General features: G+C 40.1%; 1 protein-coding gene across 1 annotated transcript in view; it reads left to right on the top strand.

Moving 5' to 3' along the window:
* The window catches only part of LOC148101495 (uncharacterized), a 38,132-nt gene extending 15,689 nt beyond the window's left edge, over positions 1-22,443 (top strand). The window contains exons 2-6 of the mRNA XM_087845516.1: positions 1,184-1,295; positions 12,064-12,296; positions 21,217-21,436; positions 21,776-21,865; positions 21,952-22,443. Of these exons, the coding sequence (XP_087701642.1) occupies positions 1,184-1,295; positions 12,064-12,296; positions 21,217-21,436; positions 21,776-21,865; positions 21,952-22,242 (946 nt within the window). The 3' untranslated portion in view covers positions 22,243-22,443. The remainder of the gene's footprint in view (positions 1-1,183; positions 1,296-12,063; positions 12,297-21,216; positions 21,437-21,775; positions 21,866-21,951) is intronic.
* Positions 22,444-23,153: the final 710 nt, after the last annotated feature.

Raw genomic sequence — 23,153 nt, forward strand, 5'->3', positions numbered from 1 at the left:
ATAATAATTACCTTCAACCTGTTTCACACACACATTGGAAATTTCCTCTTTTTTGCAACTGGATTTCTTTTTAAGCCAGATCTTAGAAAACTGTCTTGTCCTACAGTATTGACTTTAGAAAAGCAGAGACAATCAAAATGTGGGGCATTGTCTTAATATGTGGGCCAGGAGGACAAGGGCTAAAAATATTGTGCAGTCCTACATAAGGAGGGACATCTGGTCACCCTACACAGCTCTTTTTTGGGGACCTCGCCACTATAAGATAAGAACAGCTGCACCTTGCATAGCTCGAAATATCTGACATTTCCTTCTTGGATGTGCAGAAAAAATCAGATGGCTGGGATTCCTGCTGAACCCTTCCAATATTGATGGAAAGAGCAATAATATTGCAATTGTGTGTTATCGAAGCTGCTGCTAAATTGTCCAGAACTAGCAATCTGGTGTGGTAATTAAGGTTGGATAGAGCAGGGCAGGATCAATTCGGTATTTATCTTAAGAATTATTATCTATTGTGAACATTTCTCCAACCATCAGGGCTTCTCTGAATATCCTTTCCAGTGCTGAAGTGCTGCAGCCTCATCAAGAGCCTCTCCTGAGGACTCATAATGCTACACAAATCATCAGCATCATCTGTGTCAGCAGGATTGTAACTGTCTTATTTATCGGGCTTCAAAAGCTTGAATTCTCAGCTTCTTCCTGTTTCCTCCATTCAAATGTGCATTTTGTGTCTCCCAGTGTTTCTTAGCCATCATCCATGTACAGTGTTGGGGAGTAACGGAATACATGTACCGCCGTTACGTATTTAAAATACAAAATATGAGTAACTGTATTCCGTTACAGTTACCGTTTAAAAAGGTGGTATTTAGAATACAGTTACTTTGTTGAAATAAATGAATTACACGGCGGTACTTCCCTGTTTCATATTGTGGCGGGTCAGGACTGTTTGTGTTTTGTTTGACAGCTACGTTCTGTTGTTCCAGGAGGCAGCGTTACGGTTGCCATGGTTACAGGGTGACGTTCTCTCTCTACGTGTTTCCTGGGTGAGAGAGCGCCTGTTGTTGTTGTGCTAAGCTAATAGGCAGAATGCTACAGGTATAGCTCTAAAGAATGTAGCATCATAGGCAGCGTAGTCCGTGCTGCAGGGAGAATGGACTGCCATACACGTTATGTGTCTGTGAGCGAGGGAGGGAGAAAAAGGAAAAGTACGAGCTGTCATCGAGCAAAAACGGGAGCTGGAAGCATGTAAATATAATAATAACCACTGCATCCAAGAAGAGTGCCTGACGAGCCCAGTTGTAAGTAAGCTATTAAGACTCGACTGTACACCGTGTTCGTGTTTTCCTCTGAAACAATAAGTTCCGTTGGAGCAGCCTTTCAACGCCTCTCTCTGTCTCTCACTAGCAAAGTTGACCCAGACAACAAAGTAAAGCTAGTTTTCGGCTACGAGCAGAACCCGCCGTATTAGCCAGAGGTCCCTTTACTACGGTTCGGAGCCGCGGACCTTCAGTAACAGTAATAAATCACAGCAATAGTACATTCATGTAGTTGTAAACAGCATGATAATATATTAAGTAATCCAAAGTATTCAGAATACGTTACTCTCATTGAGTAACGTAACAGAATACGTTACAGAATACATTTTGGGGCATGTATTCTGTATTCTGTAATGGGATACATTTTAAAAGTAACCTTCCCAACACTGTCCATGAATACCAAAAACTTAAGGACGGGTCAAATAATTCTTTACAGTCTTTACAGTCTAAGTCTATACATTTTGCAGGGTGCCTGGGCAGACTGTCAGTGTTCATTGTTGATGGGGAAGCTGCTGCGTTATTGCTGACAAAAGGTGTAGCATCAGTGTAGGAGGAGATAGAAAGCATTCTGCTATTCTGCTCTTCTGCTCAGACTATTTGTTCAGCGGAAACACACCTATTGTTAGCATTTGCTTAGGTGCTATAGTAGTCAAATTATTGTGCATAAGTGTTCCACATTATATTATGTTGGTTGGTTTTATCGCTGTGTCTGACTCACATCAACATCATCAACTGTGTTAGATCTGCTTTTTTGCCTTTAAGTCTTAAAACCAATTATAGCTGATAAATGTCAGCGACCACCTCTGTTGCTTTTGCTTCTGTCTCTCGTTTCTCGTTGTGGTTTTACCGGCTGCTTTTGTTCTGTTCCCTCTTTTGTTATTGTCTGTGTTGTGTTCATTGCTGCTGCTGTCTCTAATTTCTGTTTGTGTACCTCTCGTTCTTCGAGCTTTTCCTGCTTCTTTTAGACTGCCATTCAGATGGATTTGTTTATTTCCAACAAATAAACGAAAAGATAAAAGTGGAAAACCAAGATACATCAGCGAGGTTGGTATCAAAAAAACTAAATTACGAACTAAACTTTATACAGGCCATAGTTATAGATACACACACATAACAATAATAATGGACAACGGTAACATCTTAATTACCAGAGTGAGAACTCAATAAAAGAGAAAAGCCACACAACTTATTTGTATTGTTATATAGTATATATATTTCTTTTATAAGAGCTATGAAAGGTTTGCTTTTTCTTTTTTAACTTCCCTCAGCGTTCTTCACATACAGCCACTCTACAGCACCACAGTATTCACAGCATCAATAGTCAAAATAACTCTTTGACCTGGTTAAAGTAATTGCAACTTTGAGGCAAGACAAAGATGATTTTCTTCTGGTGAATGGCAACAGGAATACATGATCCTTTCATATTTTCTTCCATGCATTTTTTCCTGCTCTACAGCCACTTTACAATAATCAATTAACGTAACAAGCTGTGGGAGGAAGCCAAAGTACCTTCTTCTGAGACGCAGACTGGGTTTGTTTTTGTTTGTTCTCTTTTTTACTTTTTTAAACTTTGAAATTTTAAAATTTACTATATTAAATATTAATATTCTCTGTTCGATCCTTAGTTTAACTATTGGTCTTATAATGTTAGATTCTTAGTTCTAGTTATTGTTGCCTCAGGTTTTCCCTCCTGTCTCTCTTAGATGCTTCCCTGTTTAGTTACTTTCTGTTTTATTTTGATAGTCTTTGTTTCTTTTGTCCTATATTTAGGCTGTATCCCAATTCAGGGTCTGCAGCCTTAAAGGTTGCATTTTAAGGCCGATTACGTCACAGTGGCGCGCCAAAGGCTGTCCCAATTCGAAGGCTGCTCGAAATGCGGCCCTCAAATGCGTCCTTCATTTCCCTGAATTTTAAGGCTGTGGCGGTGTAGACTTCATGGCCCAACATATCCCAGAATGCATAGCACGGTGGTGGGTGTGGATAATTTTGCCGAAAAAAACGGCAGATGAGGGGTGCCCAAAGAGTAAACTTTAAGTAAGTACTGAATATGATGTCACTTATTTATGTGCAAATGTTTAATAACGAAGAACATTAAAACATTACTGTTGGCCACATGTCGGCAAAGTTATGTGACATTAGTGACGTTTGTACTAACTTGGTTTTAAAGCCTTTACTTTAAAATATACGCCGTTCAATAGCTGAGCTTAATCTTACAGAGAATGATCAAAGCTCATGTAGAAACAAACAAACAAATGAACAAAAGATTTTCTTCTTCATTTCTGTCAAACAAAGCTGTATGAAACGTTTCCAGCTGTTAGTATCATGGTTGCTAGGCAACCTGGGCAGCGCGACGGAGGCTAGACCGTCCCATTTCACAAGCCTCGCACTTCCGGCCTTAGCGGTCTTTAAGTACGCGGCCCTTGTGGACCATTAAGGCTGTGTACTTTAAGGCTGCAGACCCTGAATTGGGATACAGCCTGTGTCTTGCTTTCCTGCTCTTGTTACCCCTTATTAGTTTCAGCTGTTTCTCCTCATTGTGTCTGGATATATAAAGTCACCTGTCTGTTTATCATCCCCATGTTTTTTCCCCTCCTGTGCTTTAAGGTTATATTTTTAATTCTGTGGGTTGTTCTCGCCCACTCTTAACACACCAGAAGAACATGCAAACTCCACACAAACGGCACCCAGCCAACCGGTGGATTCAAAATCACAATGATGCCCCTTCCCTAAGTCTAGATGCTTGAAGAATAACCAGGAGACGAGTGTTTTTAAATTGATGGCAAAGCTAAAACAAATACTTGATTATGCATGATTGACTTATTTATGTGCAGTGAATGGCAGGTACAGAAAAGCTGCAGCTGAGATGAGGAGATGTGATATCCTGAGGCAAAGTTAGAAATCTGTGATTTTTAACAACAGCTTCCGTATAAATGATAGAATATTTAACCAGGTGTTCCTGTGAAGTCTAGATGTTTCTTTTTGGTGTTAATTTATGAGGTTTCGATGGTTTCGTGGTATTGGACGTGGCAGGTATTGTGCACTCTGTAGATTGAGAAAGCTTTTGGACGATTTTAAGTAGCAAAGACAGAAATATCTGCCTGTATATGTGCGAAAGATATTACAATACAGCACACGTAACATTTTCAAATGAACTTATATTTATATTTGGATGTGGAGAGTTTGTTTATAGATTTATTTATTTGTGTGTGAGTGTGTTTACTTCCTGTGCTGTTGTTCTATATTTTCTCTCTTTTACCCCAGGAGGGGTCCAACATAAATAACTTAAACTTAGCAACTGGAGGGATGGAGACCACTTATGACAGAGTAACAGTCTTGAATGTTAATTACACAGAATTTATGCTCATCTTCGTTTAAAATTTTTTTTTTTACTGTGTTTCCAAAACATTTTCAGACTAAAGAGCTTTAAACACCGGATGTGTAAAATGTGCAAATATATTATGCATTAAAAGTATTCACTGTTAACACCGATCGCATCATTTTGCAGGACAAATTTGTGGCATTTTGATCTTTCAAACCTAGCTTGATTTGTTTTTTGCGTTTTTCCTATTTTTTGCATGCAATCGGACCAATCAGACCACTGGATCTGGCAACAAGCATGCTCGTAGATCAAAACACACATCAGTACTGAATGTACAACGATATGGAAATAGTGAAAAAATACTATTTTATTTCAGACACACAGCTGGACGCTGCTTCGGGTCAATCAGTTTCTCTGAGTCCTCAGATGTGGTCCCAACTCTGCAGACAAGAGCTCAAGCTGCCCCTCTGACATCCTGAAATATGCATGAAAGCGATCGTGATACAGCTTCAACTCCTGGATGAAACCGTGAAATTCTCCCTGCTGCTGACGTCTCGTGAGAACTGGATGAAGCCAGAATCTCAGTTACTGTTTAGAAACACGGTGACCAGCTCATCACTGTTTGTTATTGTTGGGTCTGCGCATTTGTGTGACTTCCTGCTGATCACAAAAGGGTCATATCCCCCACCCTGCTTAACCCCTCTAACGGTCTCACCATACACAAGCACAGGTGAGCGCATCTAAATAAATAAGAAAGCAGAACCCTCACATAAGATGTGCCTACAGTTACACTACAGCTCGCCTCACCGTTCAACAGGCTGGGGAGGGGGTCAGAAACAAAGGAATGTCTTTGATCACATAGTTTGAACTAAGACTTATTGAAGTACAGTAATGGCAACATTGAGCAATTTGACTCTAACAGTTATCAATTACAAATTTTGAAATTCAGTTTTTTAACGACAAAGTTTTTGAAAAAACAGCACATTTTTGATGTGTTTGTGGATGATACACGACAAGCTTGCATCTGAATTTCGTCTAATTTTGTCGCAAAATCACTCGGTGTGAAAAGGCCTTAACTGTCTTTGTTACCGTAAAGATGTCAAACTGTGTCTTTGACTAATTGTTGTTTGGTAACAATGCAAATAGGTAAATACTTCTAACTTCAGAGTAAAAGCTCCACTAGGTTTTGAAGAAACTGCAGATCGATCACAATCTGCACTACTCCATCTGGATTGTGGTGAAAGACGGAGTGTGCATTGGTGAAGTCACCAGCATCACTAAAAGCCCAGAGCAATGCTGAGAATTTGGAGCACAAAGTTGCACAGTGCATTCGCAGTTTATGCGATGACAACTGACAAACTGACTAAGCTTTGAGAAATGCAAACAGTTCAGCATTAAGATAACAAACAGTAGAAATACCAGCCAGTCTGGTTGTTCTTGATTGGCTGTTTTTGTGCATGGGGCGATCGTGGTTCAAGAGTTGGGAGTTCGCCTTGTAATCGGAAGGTTGCCGGTTCGAGCCCCGGCTCGGACAGTCTCGGTCGTTGTGTCCTTGGGCAAGACACTTCACCTACCGCCTACTGGTGATGGCCAGAAGGGCCGATGGCGCGATATGGCAGCCTCGCTTCTGTCAGTCTGCCCCAGGGCAGCTGTGGCTACAACTGTAGCTGCCTCCACCAGTGTGTGAATGTGAGAGTGAATGGGTGGATGACTGGGTGTGTAAAGCGCTTTGGGGTCCCTTGGGGGGACTAGTAAAAGCGCTATACAAATACAGGCCATTTACCATGTTTGGCCTGCTGTTCCCACGCTGTGACACACATCAGTGTAGCAGCTCAGAGATCTCCACAGAGGGAGATGCAGGAAAAGTTTGAAGAAGAAAACTTTAACTTCTTCTGTTTCCAGCCCCAGTGCATGACTGCCATCTCCTATTAATCTAATTGATCATGTCTACCAGAGTTTATGGATTTTAACACATTTCAAAACTTTGTGCGTCATGTTTCTGTTTCTGTTTGGCTGTTCAATATATGGTACGTCACTTATTTTATCTACGTCAATCTGGCTCTCTGGTCAGGCTTACTTCAATAAAATAAATTACTTTCAGTTCTTCCAGAGGACCTGTGCTTGTTGAACTGTTGCAGCTCTTTATGTTTGTACGCCTGCAAAATGAATTTGGAAGCGGGTCAGACCTCTCCCCAGTGCTGTTGCATGATGGATAAGGCGTTTCCCACAGCAAGGTACAAATGTGACAACACAGATATGTCAGCGTGCATCCAGCCAATTGAAAGGGTATCGATGGGCTTAAAAACAGAGCATCCACATTCCTGGAAAATTAGGTCAGCTGCTGCCATCTCTAAACGGGACGGCGGCTGAGATGAAAGGCGGAAAGCTTCGGCGGAGATTTTCACCGCTCCTGTCGACTTTTACACCACAAAGAATCAAACACCTGCTGCCACTTCAGGCTATAAATGGAGTAATTTAGGGAAGCATGCAGGCTGATGCCGTGTTTGTGAGAAATTTGCGATATCACAGCAGAGCGCGTGGCTGCTGTGTACTTCCCAAACGCAAACCCTTCAAGCTCCCGATGTTTCCTGCAAGTAAATTAAGGTGAATCTCCTCCTGGCGGGATCAAACTCTTCAAAGGATGCAACATCCAAACAACAACAACCACCCCCTCCTCTTCTACACCCAGTCCTTCCTCTATTTTCCCTTATTAGCTACATCATGTCTCCTCTGCTTCCATGGGAGCTTCTAATTGCCTATTGTACTCGCAGCTCGGCTGTCTCTGTGATGTGCTGTGACAAGCCACATCCTCAGAAAAGTAACTCCTGGTCCTTGTCTCCCCCCTCCCCGCCGTGTGTCTCTTGTAATGTAATGTACATGTCAAGTGGAAGTGTAATGTATGTCGAGTGGAAAGTGAGCATGCACGTGGCGTTCCCAGGACAACCAGTTCGTCAGCTGCTCTCTTTGCCCGTCCAAAGAAGTTTGTTCAGAGTCACAAGCTGCGAGGCGTTCAGATGGAAAGTCTGGGAACGAAGGACGAGGAGACAGAAGCAGCATTTTTGAATGCCAATGTACAATCATTTCCACTCTGATAGTTTAGCAGCCTAGAAATGATTTCCACAGCAAACCGAGTATAATACTTCACAGATCCCATTCTTTAAAAGTAAAGTAACATTTTTATATTTGGGAAATTGGCTTTCTGCTGGAAAGAACATCTGGATTTAATGGCGGACTCTATAAAAGGTGGATGTAGCTGCATTTTCAAGCCACCATAATGTTGTTTTCTTGGCTCATCAGATATCTTGGATCATCTGCACCACACAGCAAGTCGTATTATTAGTCAAATAACCCAATTAACCCAATTAACCCAATTAACTCAATTAACTCAATTCTAAAAACGTAGAAGTGGTAGAAAACATGACTGAGATATTTAGTGCAGCACATTGCCACTTGCATTGGCATCCACTTATAACTCTGATTTTAAGACTTTGTAAAAAAAAAGAATCTTTGTTGACAGATTTTCTAGTATTGCTTCGGTACATCACTGTTGGATTTTAAATCAAACAATCAACATGTGACTGAAGTGCAGACTTTCAGTGTTTAGGAATTTCAGCCACTTCTGCACACAGTCTCTCATTTTCAGAGGCTCAAATGTAATTTGAAAAGCTGGCATAATTTTAAATATAACGATTGTTTTTAATGCTTGGATGAAAATGATTTGCAAGTCAATGACTGCCTGGAATCTGGAGCCCGTGAACAAAACAAAATACTGACTTTCCTCCCTTCAGATTGTCTTCTAGGCCTTTACTGCAGCTGCTGGTTGTTAGGGGCGATCGTGGCTCAAGAGTTGGGCGTTCGTCTTGTAATCGGAAGGTTGCCGGTTCGAGCCCCGGCTCCGACAGTCTCGGTCGTTGTGTCCTTGGGCAAGACACTTTACCCGTTGCCTACTGGTGGTGGTCAGAGGGTCCGGTGGCACCAGTGTCCGGCAGCCTCGCCTCTGTCAGTGCGCACCAGGGTGGCTGTGGCTACAATGTAGCTGCCATCACCAGTGTGTGAATGGGTGGATGATTGTGTAAAGCGCTTTGGGGTCCTTAGGACCCAGTAAAGCGCTTTACAAATACAGACCATTTACCATTTACTTTTGTCTTCAGTAACTGAAAACCTTCTTCATTAGGCTGAGATCAGTTGAATGACTCGACCATTGAAAAATATCTCATTTGTCTAATTTAAAAGACTTTTCTGCAGTTTGTTTTCGACCATTATCCTTTGGTGACGTGAAGCACTGTAGAATCAGTTTTGCAGCTTTTCTGTGAGTCTGAGCAGAGAGTATACCGCTATACACTTCACAGTTCTTTCTTCTACTTCTATCAGCAGTTTTTAATAAACCCCAGCAATCTGTTTATCACTAATAACCCACTGGCAGCCATATATGCACATGCTGTAATGTCATGTCTGACAGATGATGCAGAATTCATCATATCATGAGCTGTTTCTCAACTTCTCCATGCTTTTCTCTTCCCATTGTTCTGGATCAAGTTCATCAGTTTCATCTGTTCAAATATTGTTATTTATTTATGTGCCAGCTCTTCTCGCTGTGTTCTGATGAAGTCTAATCTGACCTTTCTGTTGTTGAGTGTGTTTCTATTCATGAAGGCATCTCTTGATTGTAGATGTTGTCGTGGTCCTGGGTCCTTTTGACCCAGCGTTTTGTGTTTTCCACTAGTGTGATTGTTGGTTCTGTTCTTCCTGTTTAGTGTTTACTCTGTTCTGCCCGTGTGTTCCTGTATCAAGTCCGCGTTTCTTAGTCTGTGTCCTTGCATGTGTAAGTTCCTGTTTTATTGTGAAGGTCTGCGTCTTATGTGAGTGTTTTCAGTTCGCCTCCCCAGTCTCGTCACGTTAATCACTCCCACCTGTGTGTAATCTCCCTGTGTTCTCTGAGTGTTTTTAAGTCGTGTCTTCTGTCTTAGTCGTTGCTGGTTCGTCTGTGTTGTTTCCCCTCGGTCTCCCCGCATCTTCGTTTCTGGTTTGTTTTGTTAGTTTTACCCAGTTTAGGTTTTCCAGTTTCATGTTCACCCACCATTGCTGTTTGTACCCACCCCTGTAAATAAATACTCACCTGCACAAGAGCTGCCGCCTTTTCGTCATGCACTTTTGCTGTCTTCTTTGGTCTATCAGGTCTTTTGGTGTTGCTGAGCAGATCAGTGCATTCCTTCTTCTTAAGAATTTACCAGATTTTTGATTTGCCGACTTTTTGCTCTCAAAGTTTAATTTTGATTTTACCTCCTTTATAAAATGACAGTAAAACTTCTTAAGTTTAAGCTGGAAGTATTTGTTTCAATCACACCTTGATCATTTGACTTAAACTACAAAAATGATGTATTTTCCCAGCAGATTATTGACACAACTGTATCGTCTCATCAGTGCACATTAACATTAATGACCTTCAGTGCATTTGACTGTGATGAGTCTGTGCTGTTATTTGCAGTAGGGTGCTCCACTTAAATTATCCTTTTCAATTAAGAACTTCAAGCCATTCCCCTCCCAAAATGATCTCACAGATGAAAACATCTTAAATTATTATTAATGCTGTTGGATTCTTTTAATATTTATGCTTCTTTTATTCAGTGTGCAGTTTTGGTGCTCATTTTTTATTGTTGTTTACATATTTTGGAAGCTTTTATTGTGGTAATTGTTTTAACTTAATATCTTAGTTTTACACCTGCTCAGGTGACGACCAATAAAAATCCAGCCATTATTTTAAAACATATTTTCCATTTTTCAGCTTTTCTCTCTGGATAAATACACTAGCTATCTCCAAAATGGTATTTATATTCATCAATTATTTTTCATGATTTCATTCCTCATTACACTTTTTCTCACCCTTCCCCCATCACGTGTTTGTTCATAAATATTAAATGATGGAATATGGGACATGTAGCAAGGTCTAATGGGTCTAATGGGCTCATTTAAAAGTAGATGCAGCATATTACCACACTGTTTTATGTAGATTGCGTACTATATTTGTGGCTTCGTTTATATTAAAAGTGGACTTCTGGGCTGAAAATTGGCTCCACTTTGACCCTGATCGGATACACGTGTAGGTTTTTGGCCCTCAAAGATAAAAAATAATTAGTCCTGAGGTGTACATTTTTGCAGATTGTTCCCATGAGGGCAGAAATAGATATCCATACACTCAGAGACTCTCATATTTCAAGTTCTGCTGGTAACATCAAAGAGCATGAAAGTCAGCAGCACAACAGGCAAAGCCAGAGAAAAAAGAAAAGAAAAGAGGGGCTTGTATGACATCCACAAATCCAGCAAACTGAAATGAAGCTCATCCTGTTAAATTAGTGTAATCAGTGAACTTCTCTCATCAGAGGGATCTGCTCCGTCCCCCATCTGCTCCCTGCCAACCACCGCAGGGCTTCCTCGGCTGATAGCACCCCGCGAGCTTGGCACCAGGTTCAGCCACCGTGATGAGGACATTTACATATTAAGCATTTGGCTGCTGCTGGTATCAAGAGTGATTTACAGTTAGCAAGGCCCGCGGGCCGAGGCTGACCTTGTGTGAATCACTGGTGCTCCTTGTTTTATGATCTAAGCTGTGGTAGTGTGTGCACATTCATGTTGTTATCAGCGGCGGAGCCGTAGTTTTCTCATAACAACGTTCACAAAGGAGCTAAACAGCCTTGAAAACAGAGCACTTACTGACATGTGTGGCTGAGCTGTGACTAATGCACTCCCCCATTAGATGGGTGAGTTAATAATAACTGTATAATAAAAGCTTAACCTGTGCAGCACACAGTTCCAAAGAGGCGTACAGATCCAGATGCAGGGAAGCCAAAAACAATAGAAAACCAGCTGTGGTTTGTTTTAAACCATAGATTCAGTCAAACTGATGAGCCGAGGAAGTCTCTGGATTTAAAAGAAGAGCATGGAACAGTCAGAATACACCGATCAGATAATAATAAAATTAATAAAACAGATTAATAAAACCTTAGAACTTAATTCAGTTTAATTTATGAAGCACCAAATCACAAAAGCAGCTGTTTTAAGGCTCAAAGACTTTAAAATAATCATTCAGAACAGCAGTGACGTGCAGCACCAGTTTAGGTGCAGGCAGGCTTGTTTTGTTTTTTTTCTTCCCCGTCTTCTCTCTCATGCTTTCTTCCATCTTGTTACTTGCTGCTCTCAGGTGAAGATGTGGGCCACTGCTTCCTCACAGGTCAGCCTGCAGGTGGAATTGTCTTTTCCTGTGTTTTTTCCTCCCACACCTGTAGTTCATTGACTAATCAACTCATGATATTTAAAAACCAGCTGGTGCTGCTACACTCCACCATCACGGTGGTAAATAGGCCTCCTTTTTTTTATTTAACTTTCCAGCGCTCATATGTTTCATCCAGTAATTCTCTGCTCTCATTTGCTCTCCAGTTGTCTGCCCGAAGCCTGTGTTACGCTTCCAAGTTCACTGACCTGCATAACTTCAAGAAGTTTAATGAGCACAGCCAGTTTGAGCCAAACAGCCGCTGCAACTACAAAACCAAGGACTTACCTGCAGCTCACCTGCCTGCCTGCTCTCTATTGAATCTCTTATTTCCTGACTGGAATTCCCCCTGTCTGCCTGCCTGCTGCCCCTCTGAATCACCTATTCAAGAAAACAGCAAGTAAGGCATCAGAATCATATTAATATGCAAGATGATACCAGTTGCCCACTGTTAACATCTGCTCTCCTGTTCAGCAGAAACTCCAGCTGTGAATACTCCCTCTAGAGTCAAATACTGGCTCTCTGATTACTCATTCCACCTTTACAAATAAACCTTTTTTTAAACAGCTATCAGTTGTATGTATGAGTGTAATCTTCAGTTCAGTTCATATTTATTTCAAACATTTTAAACATGTGCCTTCACAATCATTACAAAATATCATTTCATTATTCGTTTGAAAAGGAATAGGCAGAAGTATTTACTAATTTGTCCCTACCAAGGTTATTATCGTTAACGAAAACTAGAAGTGAAAAAACATTTTCGTTAACGGAAATAAAAATAAAAACAAAAAAGGAAAACTAACTAAAACTATAATGAGTGTTCACAAAACTAACTAAAATTAACTGAATTTATAGCAAAAATGTGTTTAGTTTTCGTTGATGTGTGCGTGTCATACAATAGTCAAGGGTGAAAATGAAGTTTAGTTTACAGATTTTTTTCTTGCTGTGTCTCATTATGCCAGCAGGTGGCAGCACGTTAGTCGAGTCGTCTGTGTCGCTGCTCCGTCCACGCGCAGAATCATGTCAGGAAAAGTCGGAAGAAAGAGCCAGAGTCCAATTTGGGATTACTTCGAATATGACTGTGTTTTGGATAAAGCAAGTGTCTTGTAGTGGAAAGAGACAAATTATGAGGGACATTTCTAAAGGGAAAAAAATCCCACAAACCTTAAAGTGCACTTGAAAAGCTCACACAAGAAGGCTAACCTAGCTTACCTTGAGAAGGTAAGGGAGCACACTCAACCCTCATCCCCAGAAAACAGAAGCTAACCCCAGGCAAGGCAGCGTGATGCATCCCGAGACAACAGGACGGGGATATCTACACAACTGTGTGAGTCAATTACCTTCAAAAAGTTTATCAATTCACTTGAACCAAAATTACGAACACCCGGTGCTGCGAGAGTTAATAGTCTCATTGGGGCCAAGATATACATTTTATAGTTGCCTGGTATCAATGGTTGTTCATCTGCCTTTATTTATTTATTAATTTAAAGAACCCATAGGTGGGAATGTGAGTTGTCTGTCTCTGCGTGTTAGCCCTGCGACAGACAGGCGACCTGTCCAGGGTGCAGTATGGTAGCTGGAATAGCAACATACCCAAGGATGAGCAGAAGAGAATGACTGATATGATGAAACTGGGATTTTGTTACACTTAATTATTGCAAACACAACTAAAACTATAACTGAAACTAATCAAAACTAAACTGAAACTAAGGATTTTCAAAAAAAATAAAAAATAAACTAAACTAGCAAACAACTGGTAAAAACTAATTAAAACTGATATAAAATTGAAAATCTGAAGTCAAAACTAAATAAAAATAAAAACTAATGAAAATTGCAAAACTATTAAAACCCTGGTCCCTACCCCCTCAAGTTTTACCTCTTATTCATTTAAAAAATTTTTTAGTCTTAAATTAAACAAACAACATATGAAACAAAAGTAAAACAAAACAAAACATACATAAATCAAAAACAAGAAATTAGCAAGCCCCACCACAGTATAGTTTCTTTCATATGAAAAATACAGAATGTGTATATTTGCAGATACACAAGTTATGGAAAAACAAACAAACCAAAACAAAAAAACCCAAAAAGAACCACAACACCATTACCAGCAACATTACCGTCCTGGGTTAACCCCGTTTTCTTCATTCTTATACTTATTTAAAATTAGGTTTTTATATTTTACTTTAAACTGTTTTATGTTTTTACTGTCTTTTATTTCTTCTGTTAGACTGTTCCATAATTTAACTCCTGCAATTGAGATAGACATCGTTCTTAAAGTTGTTCTAGCACTTTGTATTTTTAAATTCCCTCTTAAGTTATACCCACCTTCTCTTTCTTTGAACAATTTACAGATTTCTTTTGGAAGCTATTTATTTACTTTATACATTATTTGCGCTGTTTTAAGCTTCACCGAGACCTCTTTGGGTCTATGCATGACAACTGTGTTCTGAACTAGCTGGAGCCAGTGAGGACTGAGACACTGATGTGAAAAGTGGGTTATAATGATCAATACAGTATAAAAAAGTGTGTGCTAACAGTTCAAGTTACTGGCTGAAAATGAAAGTTTGCAATGCTTCAAAAGCTGACTTTTAAACATTGCTTAAGATGAAAGAAACAACATTGAATGACCTTTGAGAAATTCAAAATTCAAGAATTACATTTAAAATATAAAATATATATACATGTATCCCAAATGTTGTTACACAAAAGCAGCTGAATTAAATATAATGATAATAAAATAATACAGTGCTGGTCAAAAATAAGATTCTTATCACATAGTTTGATGTTACTGATGAGAGTCTGCGTGTAGCCGCTGACCTGCCCAGAGAAGCTGCTGGGACTGAAAATGGTCTGTGTTGGTTAAGAGCGTTTAACCAGCTGTCAATGGAAAATTGTATTTAGTAGTCAGTATAAGCTTTTAATGATGTAAGTTTGCATATGATAGAAAATGCATGTTGACCTTTTGATGACTTAGACTGTTGTCCACTACAAGACTTGTTTGTGTTTTATAAATTCTTTCTCACAGCGATAACAGCTGAACAAGCAGTTTCACTCCTGCCAGCAAGAGGAGAGCTGGACACTTTTATCTGCTCTCACTAACAAGAAGAGGGGCTGCGTCCTTCTGTATCCCACAACACACACACACACACCTGAACCACTCTTATCTTCACTCCCTTCTACATACGCACCAACATTCCTCTGTCTACTCACTATTGTATTACTTTTGTATATAAATAAAGACCAGAGCGGTAACAGGGCGCACGTCACAGGGCCACCACTCAGGTGTGAGCGTTCTGTGATCGCCCTTGCAAGTTCAATTCAATTCAATTTTATTTATATAGCGCCAAATCACAACAAATGTCGCCTCAAGGCGCTTCATAGATACAGAGAAAAGCCCAACAATCATATGACCCCCTATGAGCAAGCACTTTGGCGACAGTGGGAAGAAAAAACTCCCTTTTAACAGGAAGAAACCTCCAGCAGAACCAGGCTCAGGGAGGGACGGGGCCATCTGCTGCGACCGGTTGGGGTGAGAGAAGGAAGACAGGATAAAGACATGCTGTGGAAGAGAGACAGAGGTTAATAACAGATATGATTCAATACAGAGAGGTCTGTTAACACATAGTGAGTGAGAAAGGTGACTGGAAAGGAAAAACTCAATGCATCATGGGAATCCCCCGGCAGCCTACGTCTATTGCAGCATAACTAAGGGAGGATTCAGGGTCACCTGGTCCAGCCCTAACTATATGCTTTAGCAAAAAGGAAAGTTTGAAGCCTAATCTTGAAAGTAGAGATAGTGTCTGTCTCCTGAATCCAAACTGGAAGCTGGTTCCACAGAAGAGGGGCCTGAAAACTGAAGGCTCTCCCTCCCATTCTACTTTTAAATACTCTAGGAACAACAAGTAGGCCTGCAGAGCGAGAGCGAAGTGCTCTAATAGGGTAATATGGTACTACAAGGTCATTAAGATAAGATGGGGCCTGATTATTTAAGACCTTGTATGTGAGGAGCAGGATTTTGAATTCAATTCTGGATTTAACAGGAAGCCAATGAAGGGAAGCCAAAACAGGAGAAATATGCTCTCTCTTTCTAGTCCCTGTCAGGACTCTTGCTGCAGCATTTTGGAATAACTGAAGGCTTTTCAGTGAGTTTAAGTAAAAGCTGCAGCGTCTGTGTGTTTCTACCTTTAGATTCTTAGCTGAAGAAGTGTCTTTAGAATAAATCTCTTGACACCAGCTGTCACGGGGAGTGGTGGTAGCATTATGCTCTGAGGCTGTTTTCCACTCAGTGGTGCCGGCTGGTTGAAACTTGAACACAGTCGGGTATTCCAACAGGACAATGATCCGAAACACATATGAGAACTGGTTTTGGAATGGGAACACCATGATTGTCCCTCAGACAAGTTCAAGGAGGTGGTCAGCAGTGTTGGGGAGTAACAGAATACATGTACCGCCGTTACGTATTTAAAATACAAAATATGAGTAACTGTATTCCGTTACAGTTACCGTTTAAAAAGGTGGTATTTAGAATACAGTTACTTTGTTGAAATAAATGGATTACACGGCGGTACTTCCCTGTTTCATGTTGTCGCGGGTCAGGCCTGTTTGGGTTTTGTTTGACAGTTACGTTCTGTTGTTCCAGGCGGCAGCGTTACGGTTGCCATGGTTACAGGGTGACGCTCTCTCTGCGTGTTTCCTGGGTGAGAGAGCGCCTTTTGTTGTTGTTGTGCTAAGCTAATAGGCAGAATGCTACAAGTATAGCTCTAAAGAATGTAGCATCATAGGCAGTGTAGTCCGTGCTGCAGGGAGAATGGACTGCCATACCCGTTATGTGTCTGTGAGCGAGGGAGGGAGAAAAAGGAAAAGTACGAGCTGTCATCGAGCAAAAACGGGAGCTGGAAGCATGTAAATATAATAATAACCACTGCAGCCAAGAAGAGTGCCTGAGGAGCCCAGTTGTAAGTAAGCTATTAAGACTCGACTATACATATATACATGTTCGTGTTTTCCTCCAAAAACAATAAGTTCCGTTGGAGCAGCCTTTCAACGCCTCTCTCTGTCTCTCGCTAGCAAAGTTGACCCAGACAACAAAGTAAAGCTATTTTTCGGCTACGAGCCCGACACAGAACCCACCGTATTAGCCAGAGGTCACTTTACTACGGTTCGGAGCCGCGGACCTTCAGTAACAGTAATAAATCACAGCAATAGTACATTCACGTAGTTGTAAACAGCATGATAATATATTAAGTAATCCAAAGTATTCAGAATACGTTACTCTCATTGAGTAACGTAACGGAATACGTTACAGAATACATTTTGGGGCATGTATTCTGTATTCTGTAATGGAATACATTTTAAAAGTAACCTTCCCAACACTGGTGGTCAGGGAGTGGGAGGTCTGAGCTTCTCTGCTTAGGCTGCTGACTGGATGGCTGGATGAATGGATGGATGGACGGACAGATGAAGCTTGTTGATGGCTATCAAAATTATCTGATGGTGTGACTAACCCTGTGTTTATACATTTAACCCTCTGTGTACAGTTAAATGTATAAATAGAGAAAATCCAAGATAAATTCAAACTCATGCACCCAATTCTTGTTTTTTAAAGTCATTTAATATGTATGCTGTGAAATCGTTCCAGCCTGCAAAAAGAACAATTCAAAGAAATCCTTAAAAGCCCCAAATCCCCATGACATCCATGTCAAGTCAAGTCAAGTCAAGTTTATTTATAAAGCACATTTAAAAACAACCAAGGCTGACCAAAGTGTTGTACAATAAAATACAAATATAAAATACAATAAAACACAAGTACATAAAACACCTCACTGATAAAACAATCAGTTAATACAGTAAGTTAAACCTTGCTAAAAGCCAATGAGAAGAGGTGAGTTTTAAGAGCAGTTTTAAAAGTTCCTAGGCTTGTGGAGAATCTGATGTGAGGAGGTAAACTGTTCCACAGTCTGGGTGCAGCCACAGCAAAAGCCCTCTCTCCCCTAGTCTTTAATCTGTACCTGGGAACATCTAAAAGCATCAGGTCTGCTGACCTCAAAGATCTCCTGGGGCGGTAAATGCTAAGAAGCTCTGCCAGGTAAGGAGGTGCAGTACCGTTAAGAACCTTAAAAACCAGCAGTAAAATTTAAAATCAATCCTAAAAGCAACTGGGAGCCAGTGGAGAGAGCATTGGAAGGCCAAACATGTAAAAATGAACTTTGATGGCAAATATTTGCTTCAACTCTTCACCAAGGAGAAGTTTGAACTCAAGGAACTGTAGTGGTTTCTTCCCCCAAAACTGCAAGTCACTGCTATACTGAAGCCACGAGTTGGTGATTGCCAGATCAAAATTAGAAAACTGCACATACTGTCAATTTCTGAGTGCGAGAGACCATCCTGTAGAAACTCAACATTCGGCAACAAGGTCCACGTCACCTATGTTGGTAGTGTACTCAGCAATTGCCAGTGGACTTGGCACATGGACAAACCTTTTGTTTTTCTTAGACTATCTTGTGCGTCTCTCCTGAGGTTGATTGCCATAGGCAGAGGATGCCTTGACAACTGTCCAACCACTTAATGACAGCAAGTTCAGGTCTGAGTACCATCCCTGATGCTCCTCCTTCTTTCTTCTTCAAGGGCTTATTCTCTATGATCTTCTCCATCAGACAACTCGAGATCTGGGTTTCCCTCATCAAACTGCAATAAATTTCTTTCTGCTTCTAAAAAGGACTCCTTTTCTGGTCATTTAAAAAAACAGAACAACATGGAGGAAATGTACGGAGCCCCGCAGGGGACATGGGAGAAAAAAAAAATTAAGACGGACTTTTGCGAGATCTCGCAAAACTAACTCGGGATCTCGCAAAACTTTTGCGAGATCTCGCAAAACTAACTCGGGATCTCACAAAACTTTTGCGAGATCTCGCAAAACAAACTCGGGATCTCGCAAAACTTTTGCGAGATCTTGCAAAACAAACTCGGGATCTCGCAAAACTTTTGCGAGATCTCGCAAAAGTTTTAGCCGCATTCTTCCCATTAGCTTGAAGCTAACGGGAGGTCGAGACCTCCTCTCGAGCTATCGGGAGGTCGAGACCTACTACAGCCGGGAGGAACACCGCTTTCCCGGCATATCGTGCCTCGACCTCCCGGTCGGCTTCGAGCCAGCGTCCGAAGAATGCGGCAAAAACGTTTGCGAGATCTCGCAAAACTTTTGTGAGATCCTGAGTTTGTTTTGCGAAATCTCGCAAAACTTTTGTGAGATCCCGAGTTTGTTTTGCAAAATCTCGCAAAACTTTTGTGAGATCCTGAGTTTGTTTTGCGAGATCCCGAGTTAGTTTTGCGAGATCTCGCAAAACTTTTGCAAGATCTCGCAAAAGTCCGTCTTAATTTTTTTTTCTCCCATGTCCCCTGCGGGGCTCCGTAGAAATGACTACAAATGTCCACTATGGAGGACATTTTTTAAACACTTCAATACTATACTAAAATGAAGTTAGAATTAAGCATACTATGTTTTAATGTGTTATTAAGAGACTTATTTAAAATATGTTAACAACATTTATAGCTAAAAATTGCTCAATAAGAAGTTTTATGCACTTACTTTTCTTCTTCCCATAAAATGTGCTTGCAGCGATGGCCACCATGTTCCTTAATGAAAAAACTAAAGTTCCCAAAGCTCCACCCCTTCACATTTGGTATCATTGGAAAGCCCTAAATGTCCTCTGTAGATACCAAAAGGAGGCAATTCTGTAGTATGCAGTGCATGGGAGATATTCAGGTTTAGAAAGGTGCTCTACAGAGGACAAATTTGCATTGCTGGTAGTCAGGAGGTTAAGCTGAAGATGAGAAATGGTTATGAGGATAAAGAGCATCGTCATACTAAATCGTAACTTTAAAAACGCAACACTTTGATCCTTTATGAGACACTGCCACAGATCATCTTCTGACTGCAAGTGTTACACTTTCTATGCATTTAGTGCTTCAAATTAAAATTTGTTTATTATAAAAATCAAATGAAAATAATAATTTTTTTTAACTACTTTTACAACACGTTTGAAGCCTTTACGTATTATCTTTATTCACACAAACCTTCCAGCAAGCAAACCCTCAACTGCACAAAACAGGCTGAAAAGCGATAAGACATCTGCTGACTCACCCCTCGACTGACCACCTGACTGCTCCATTTTGCTTCACACTCCAGCTGGCTTTACTCCCTTGGCCTTACCTTCCCCTAAGCATATCCTTCTAAAAAAGATAGACGGGATATGTTGATGATAATTTACCAATATACCCCACCGCCACCACCTTCTGCTTCGGCTGCTATCATCCAATCAAATCCCCTCTTTCAATCTCAACTCGATGAGGAAGAGATAGGAGTTAAGGTGACCTCGTTCTGAAAGAGGCTGGCAAGGCTGTATAATTGGATACTCTGACATGAGATTGAGTTTATCCCAGGTAAAAAGGGCCCCCACTGACCTGCTTTCCCAGAGTGTTTGCGCAGGGATGGATGTTTGTGAATGAGAGTAATCACTTTACAGAGGATGAGATGGGGCCGCTGCTCCTTGAGCCTCTGAAACAACAATCAGTTTATGCTTGCTGAGAGAAAAAAATGCACCAGAGGTCAACGTTAGTTTGCTGCAAAGCATTTGGCCATTGGTACACTCTAAAAAATATTTGTTGTTTTTGTTGGTAGAACTTAACAAAAAAGCATTTTTCTGCTAAAAAAAAAAAAGTAAGTTGTCTACATGTACACTTTCAGTAATTTGACTAATCAATGTTAAAAGTCAGTGCAAAACAAAAATTAAAAAACAGCTCCTTAACTTAAATGTTTGAGTATATTAAATAAAATGCTTTTGTCATCAATCAACAACAGAAAATATTAAGTTTGTGTAACACGTAAAAATGAGTTTCAACAAACTTCCACGGTGGTATTTAAATAGTTTACAAGAAATTTCTCTTACACGTTTGGATTTGACACCTTATTACAAGTTTAAACTGCAGTCTGTGAATGTAAATTATAAAATTCAGTTTTGTTCAGTCTTTGTAATTCATCTTTTCAGTGTTCCATTGTAGTGTTTTAGAGAAGGTTTTATACTTAAAATAGCTTGTTAACTCAAAAGCTTCAATAATTCTTTGCATTACGAAAGGTTGCAGTAAATTTCAAAATGCATTGGACTTGCAAAATTTGCAAATTTGAAACATCAAGAAGGAATGAGCTCTGAAAGCATTGCAGGCTTAGACATAGCCACGGTGGACTGTTTATGCCTTGCCTGTACTGGGATTGTTACTGCTCATTTAAATGTTCATGAAACGTGTTGAACATGTGCTTCTCATAGGAACCGAAAACACGCTCCTCACTCATTGGATGACTTCAAGCCTGAGCTGATACAGAGGTGTGTCAGTCGTTTGACTGCAGGAGATGATCCTCTTGAGGAACATAATGAAAATCCATTGTGTGAAGATGCAGCAAATGCAGAGGATGAAGAAATTGGTGAATTGCCTAATTTAATTGAGAAACATTTAGCCCACCTACTAAAACTGGAAAGTTTATATAATGTACCTCGAAGGTGTATTGATGAATTAGTTGTTACAGTTACAATTCATTTCTTCCTCTGCTTCAGGTCCTATTCATCAAAAGCACAATTGTGCTGTTGATGAAATTTAGGTTACATTTACTTTTACTCACCTCATCCTACTGCTAGCAAAGTGGGCATTTAAAGCAGGCCAGTGTGTAACAGTTTAAATTGAAGTTACAAAGATTAAATCTTTAAGTCTTTTTAAAACATATTTAAAATCAATATGTGGCACAACGCAAGTCACATAAATGTAACGGTTTTGACTTTTCACCTAATAAACTGTAAGTTTAAGTTTTGTTTTGCTTTTTTTATTCTCCAGAGTTCGGTGGAAATGAAGAGAGAGGTTGCAATCCGTTGCCTGAAGGTGTATCTGAAAGAGAAGGAAGAGGATGTCTTCAGAGAACAGCTGGTAGGTGAATCTCGCATTCTTTTGTTTTATTTTTAAATAGCACATAAAATGCTGACATGTTTCTATTTAAACTACCTACTTGCCAGGATGGTGAACAACAGTTCCCAGAAGAAGTGGTAAACATTGTAGTCACCAGACGTGCAGCAGTGTCTCTCCCAGAGTTCGCTAAAATTGTGATTGAAGGAACAGCAGTCCTGGAAGACCTTGATGTGCCCAGAGCATGTGCCTTAATGATGGGGCTTATATACGCTCTCAATCTGAGCTACCCAAAACAAGTAAAGAACACTCTGGAGGTATTCCAGAAGGTATTTCTGGAACTTGATGGGCTTAAAGCCAGTCCACGGGTAGTGTCTCTTAAGTGCAAACTTCTGTCGTGAAACAAATGTGAATTGGACCGATGTGCCTCTTATGTTTTTGTATGCAGTCCTAGATGAGTGTAGTTTTGAGAAAAGTTTGTAATACATATAATCTTAGCTTTGGATTGTTCCATTGTTGAACATTAAAATCTTTTGTCATTTCCTTGATTCTGCAACAAGCTGAACAAGTTGATACCAATTTAAGTTAATGTTAACCCTTTAAGACCTACCATAGAACAAAGTCTTATAAACTTATATTATATTTTTACATGTTGTAGTGTCATTTTTGGGAGCATTTCAAGTTGCTATACATCAATACAACTATTATAACCCAGATTTTAATAATATGTATGCATTAAGTGCATAGTAATTACATAACTTGCAAAAAAGTGCAATAAACTACAAAAAAATTGAAAATTGTTTTTGCTTTTTTAACATATATTTCTAGTTAGAGAAATTTAAGAGGCGTATCCCTCAAAACTGTAAATACAAAAAGGTTGCACAAAATAGTTTCCTACCACAAGAAATTTATTTTGAGTGTCTTCATAGTTTTATTTTTGAAATACACCAATTTTTATATACTGCAGGAAAAACGAAAATAAATATTATAATGCAAATTTGCAAAAACGCAGCATATGCATCAAAATAAACTATTTCCAGCAGTGCAATATGAGTCCTAAGCATCCCAGAAACGACACAGAAAGTCATAAAGTCAAAGATAACTTTTAAAAACACCAGTATAGGCTCATGAGGCCCTGATGGTAAAACAACTACATTTCCGCGAAAATGACGTCACTTCCGGTTTCGGGCGCTGACGTCTATTCCAACGTAGGAAGAGCTACAAATAGCTGATCGGATCGGCAAAGCGTGTTTCTGGAATATTATGTTTGTGTTGCTGCAAGCCTTTTTATGCAGTTTTTGCAAAGCGATAT

Source organism: Neolamprologus brichardi, chromosome 9, assembly GCF_056152115.1.
Source record: "Neolamprologus brichardi isolate AB-2024 chromosome 9, ASM5615211v1, whole genome shotgun sequence".
Taxonomy (NCBI): domain Eukaryota; kingdom Metazoa; phylum Chordata; class Actinopteri; order Cichliformes; family Cichlidae; genus Neolamprologus; species Neolamprologus brichardi.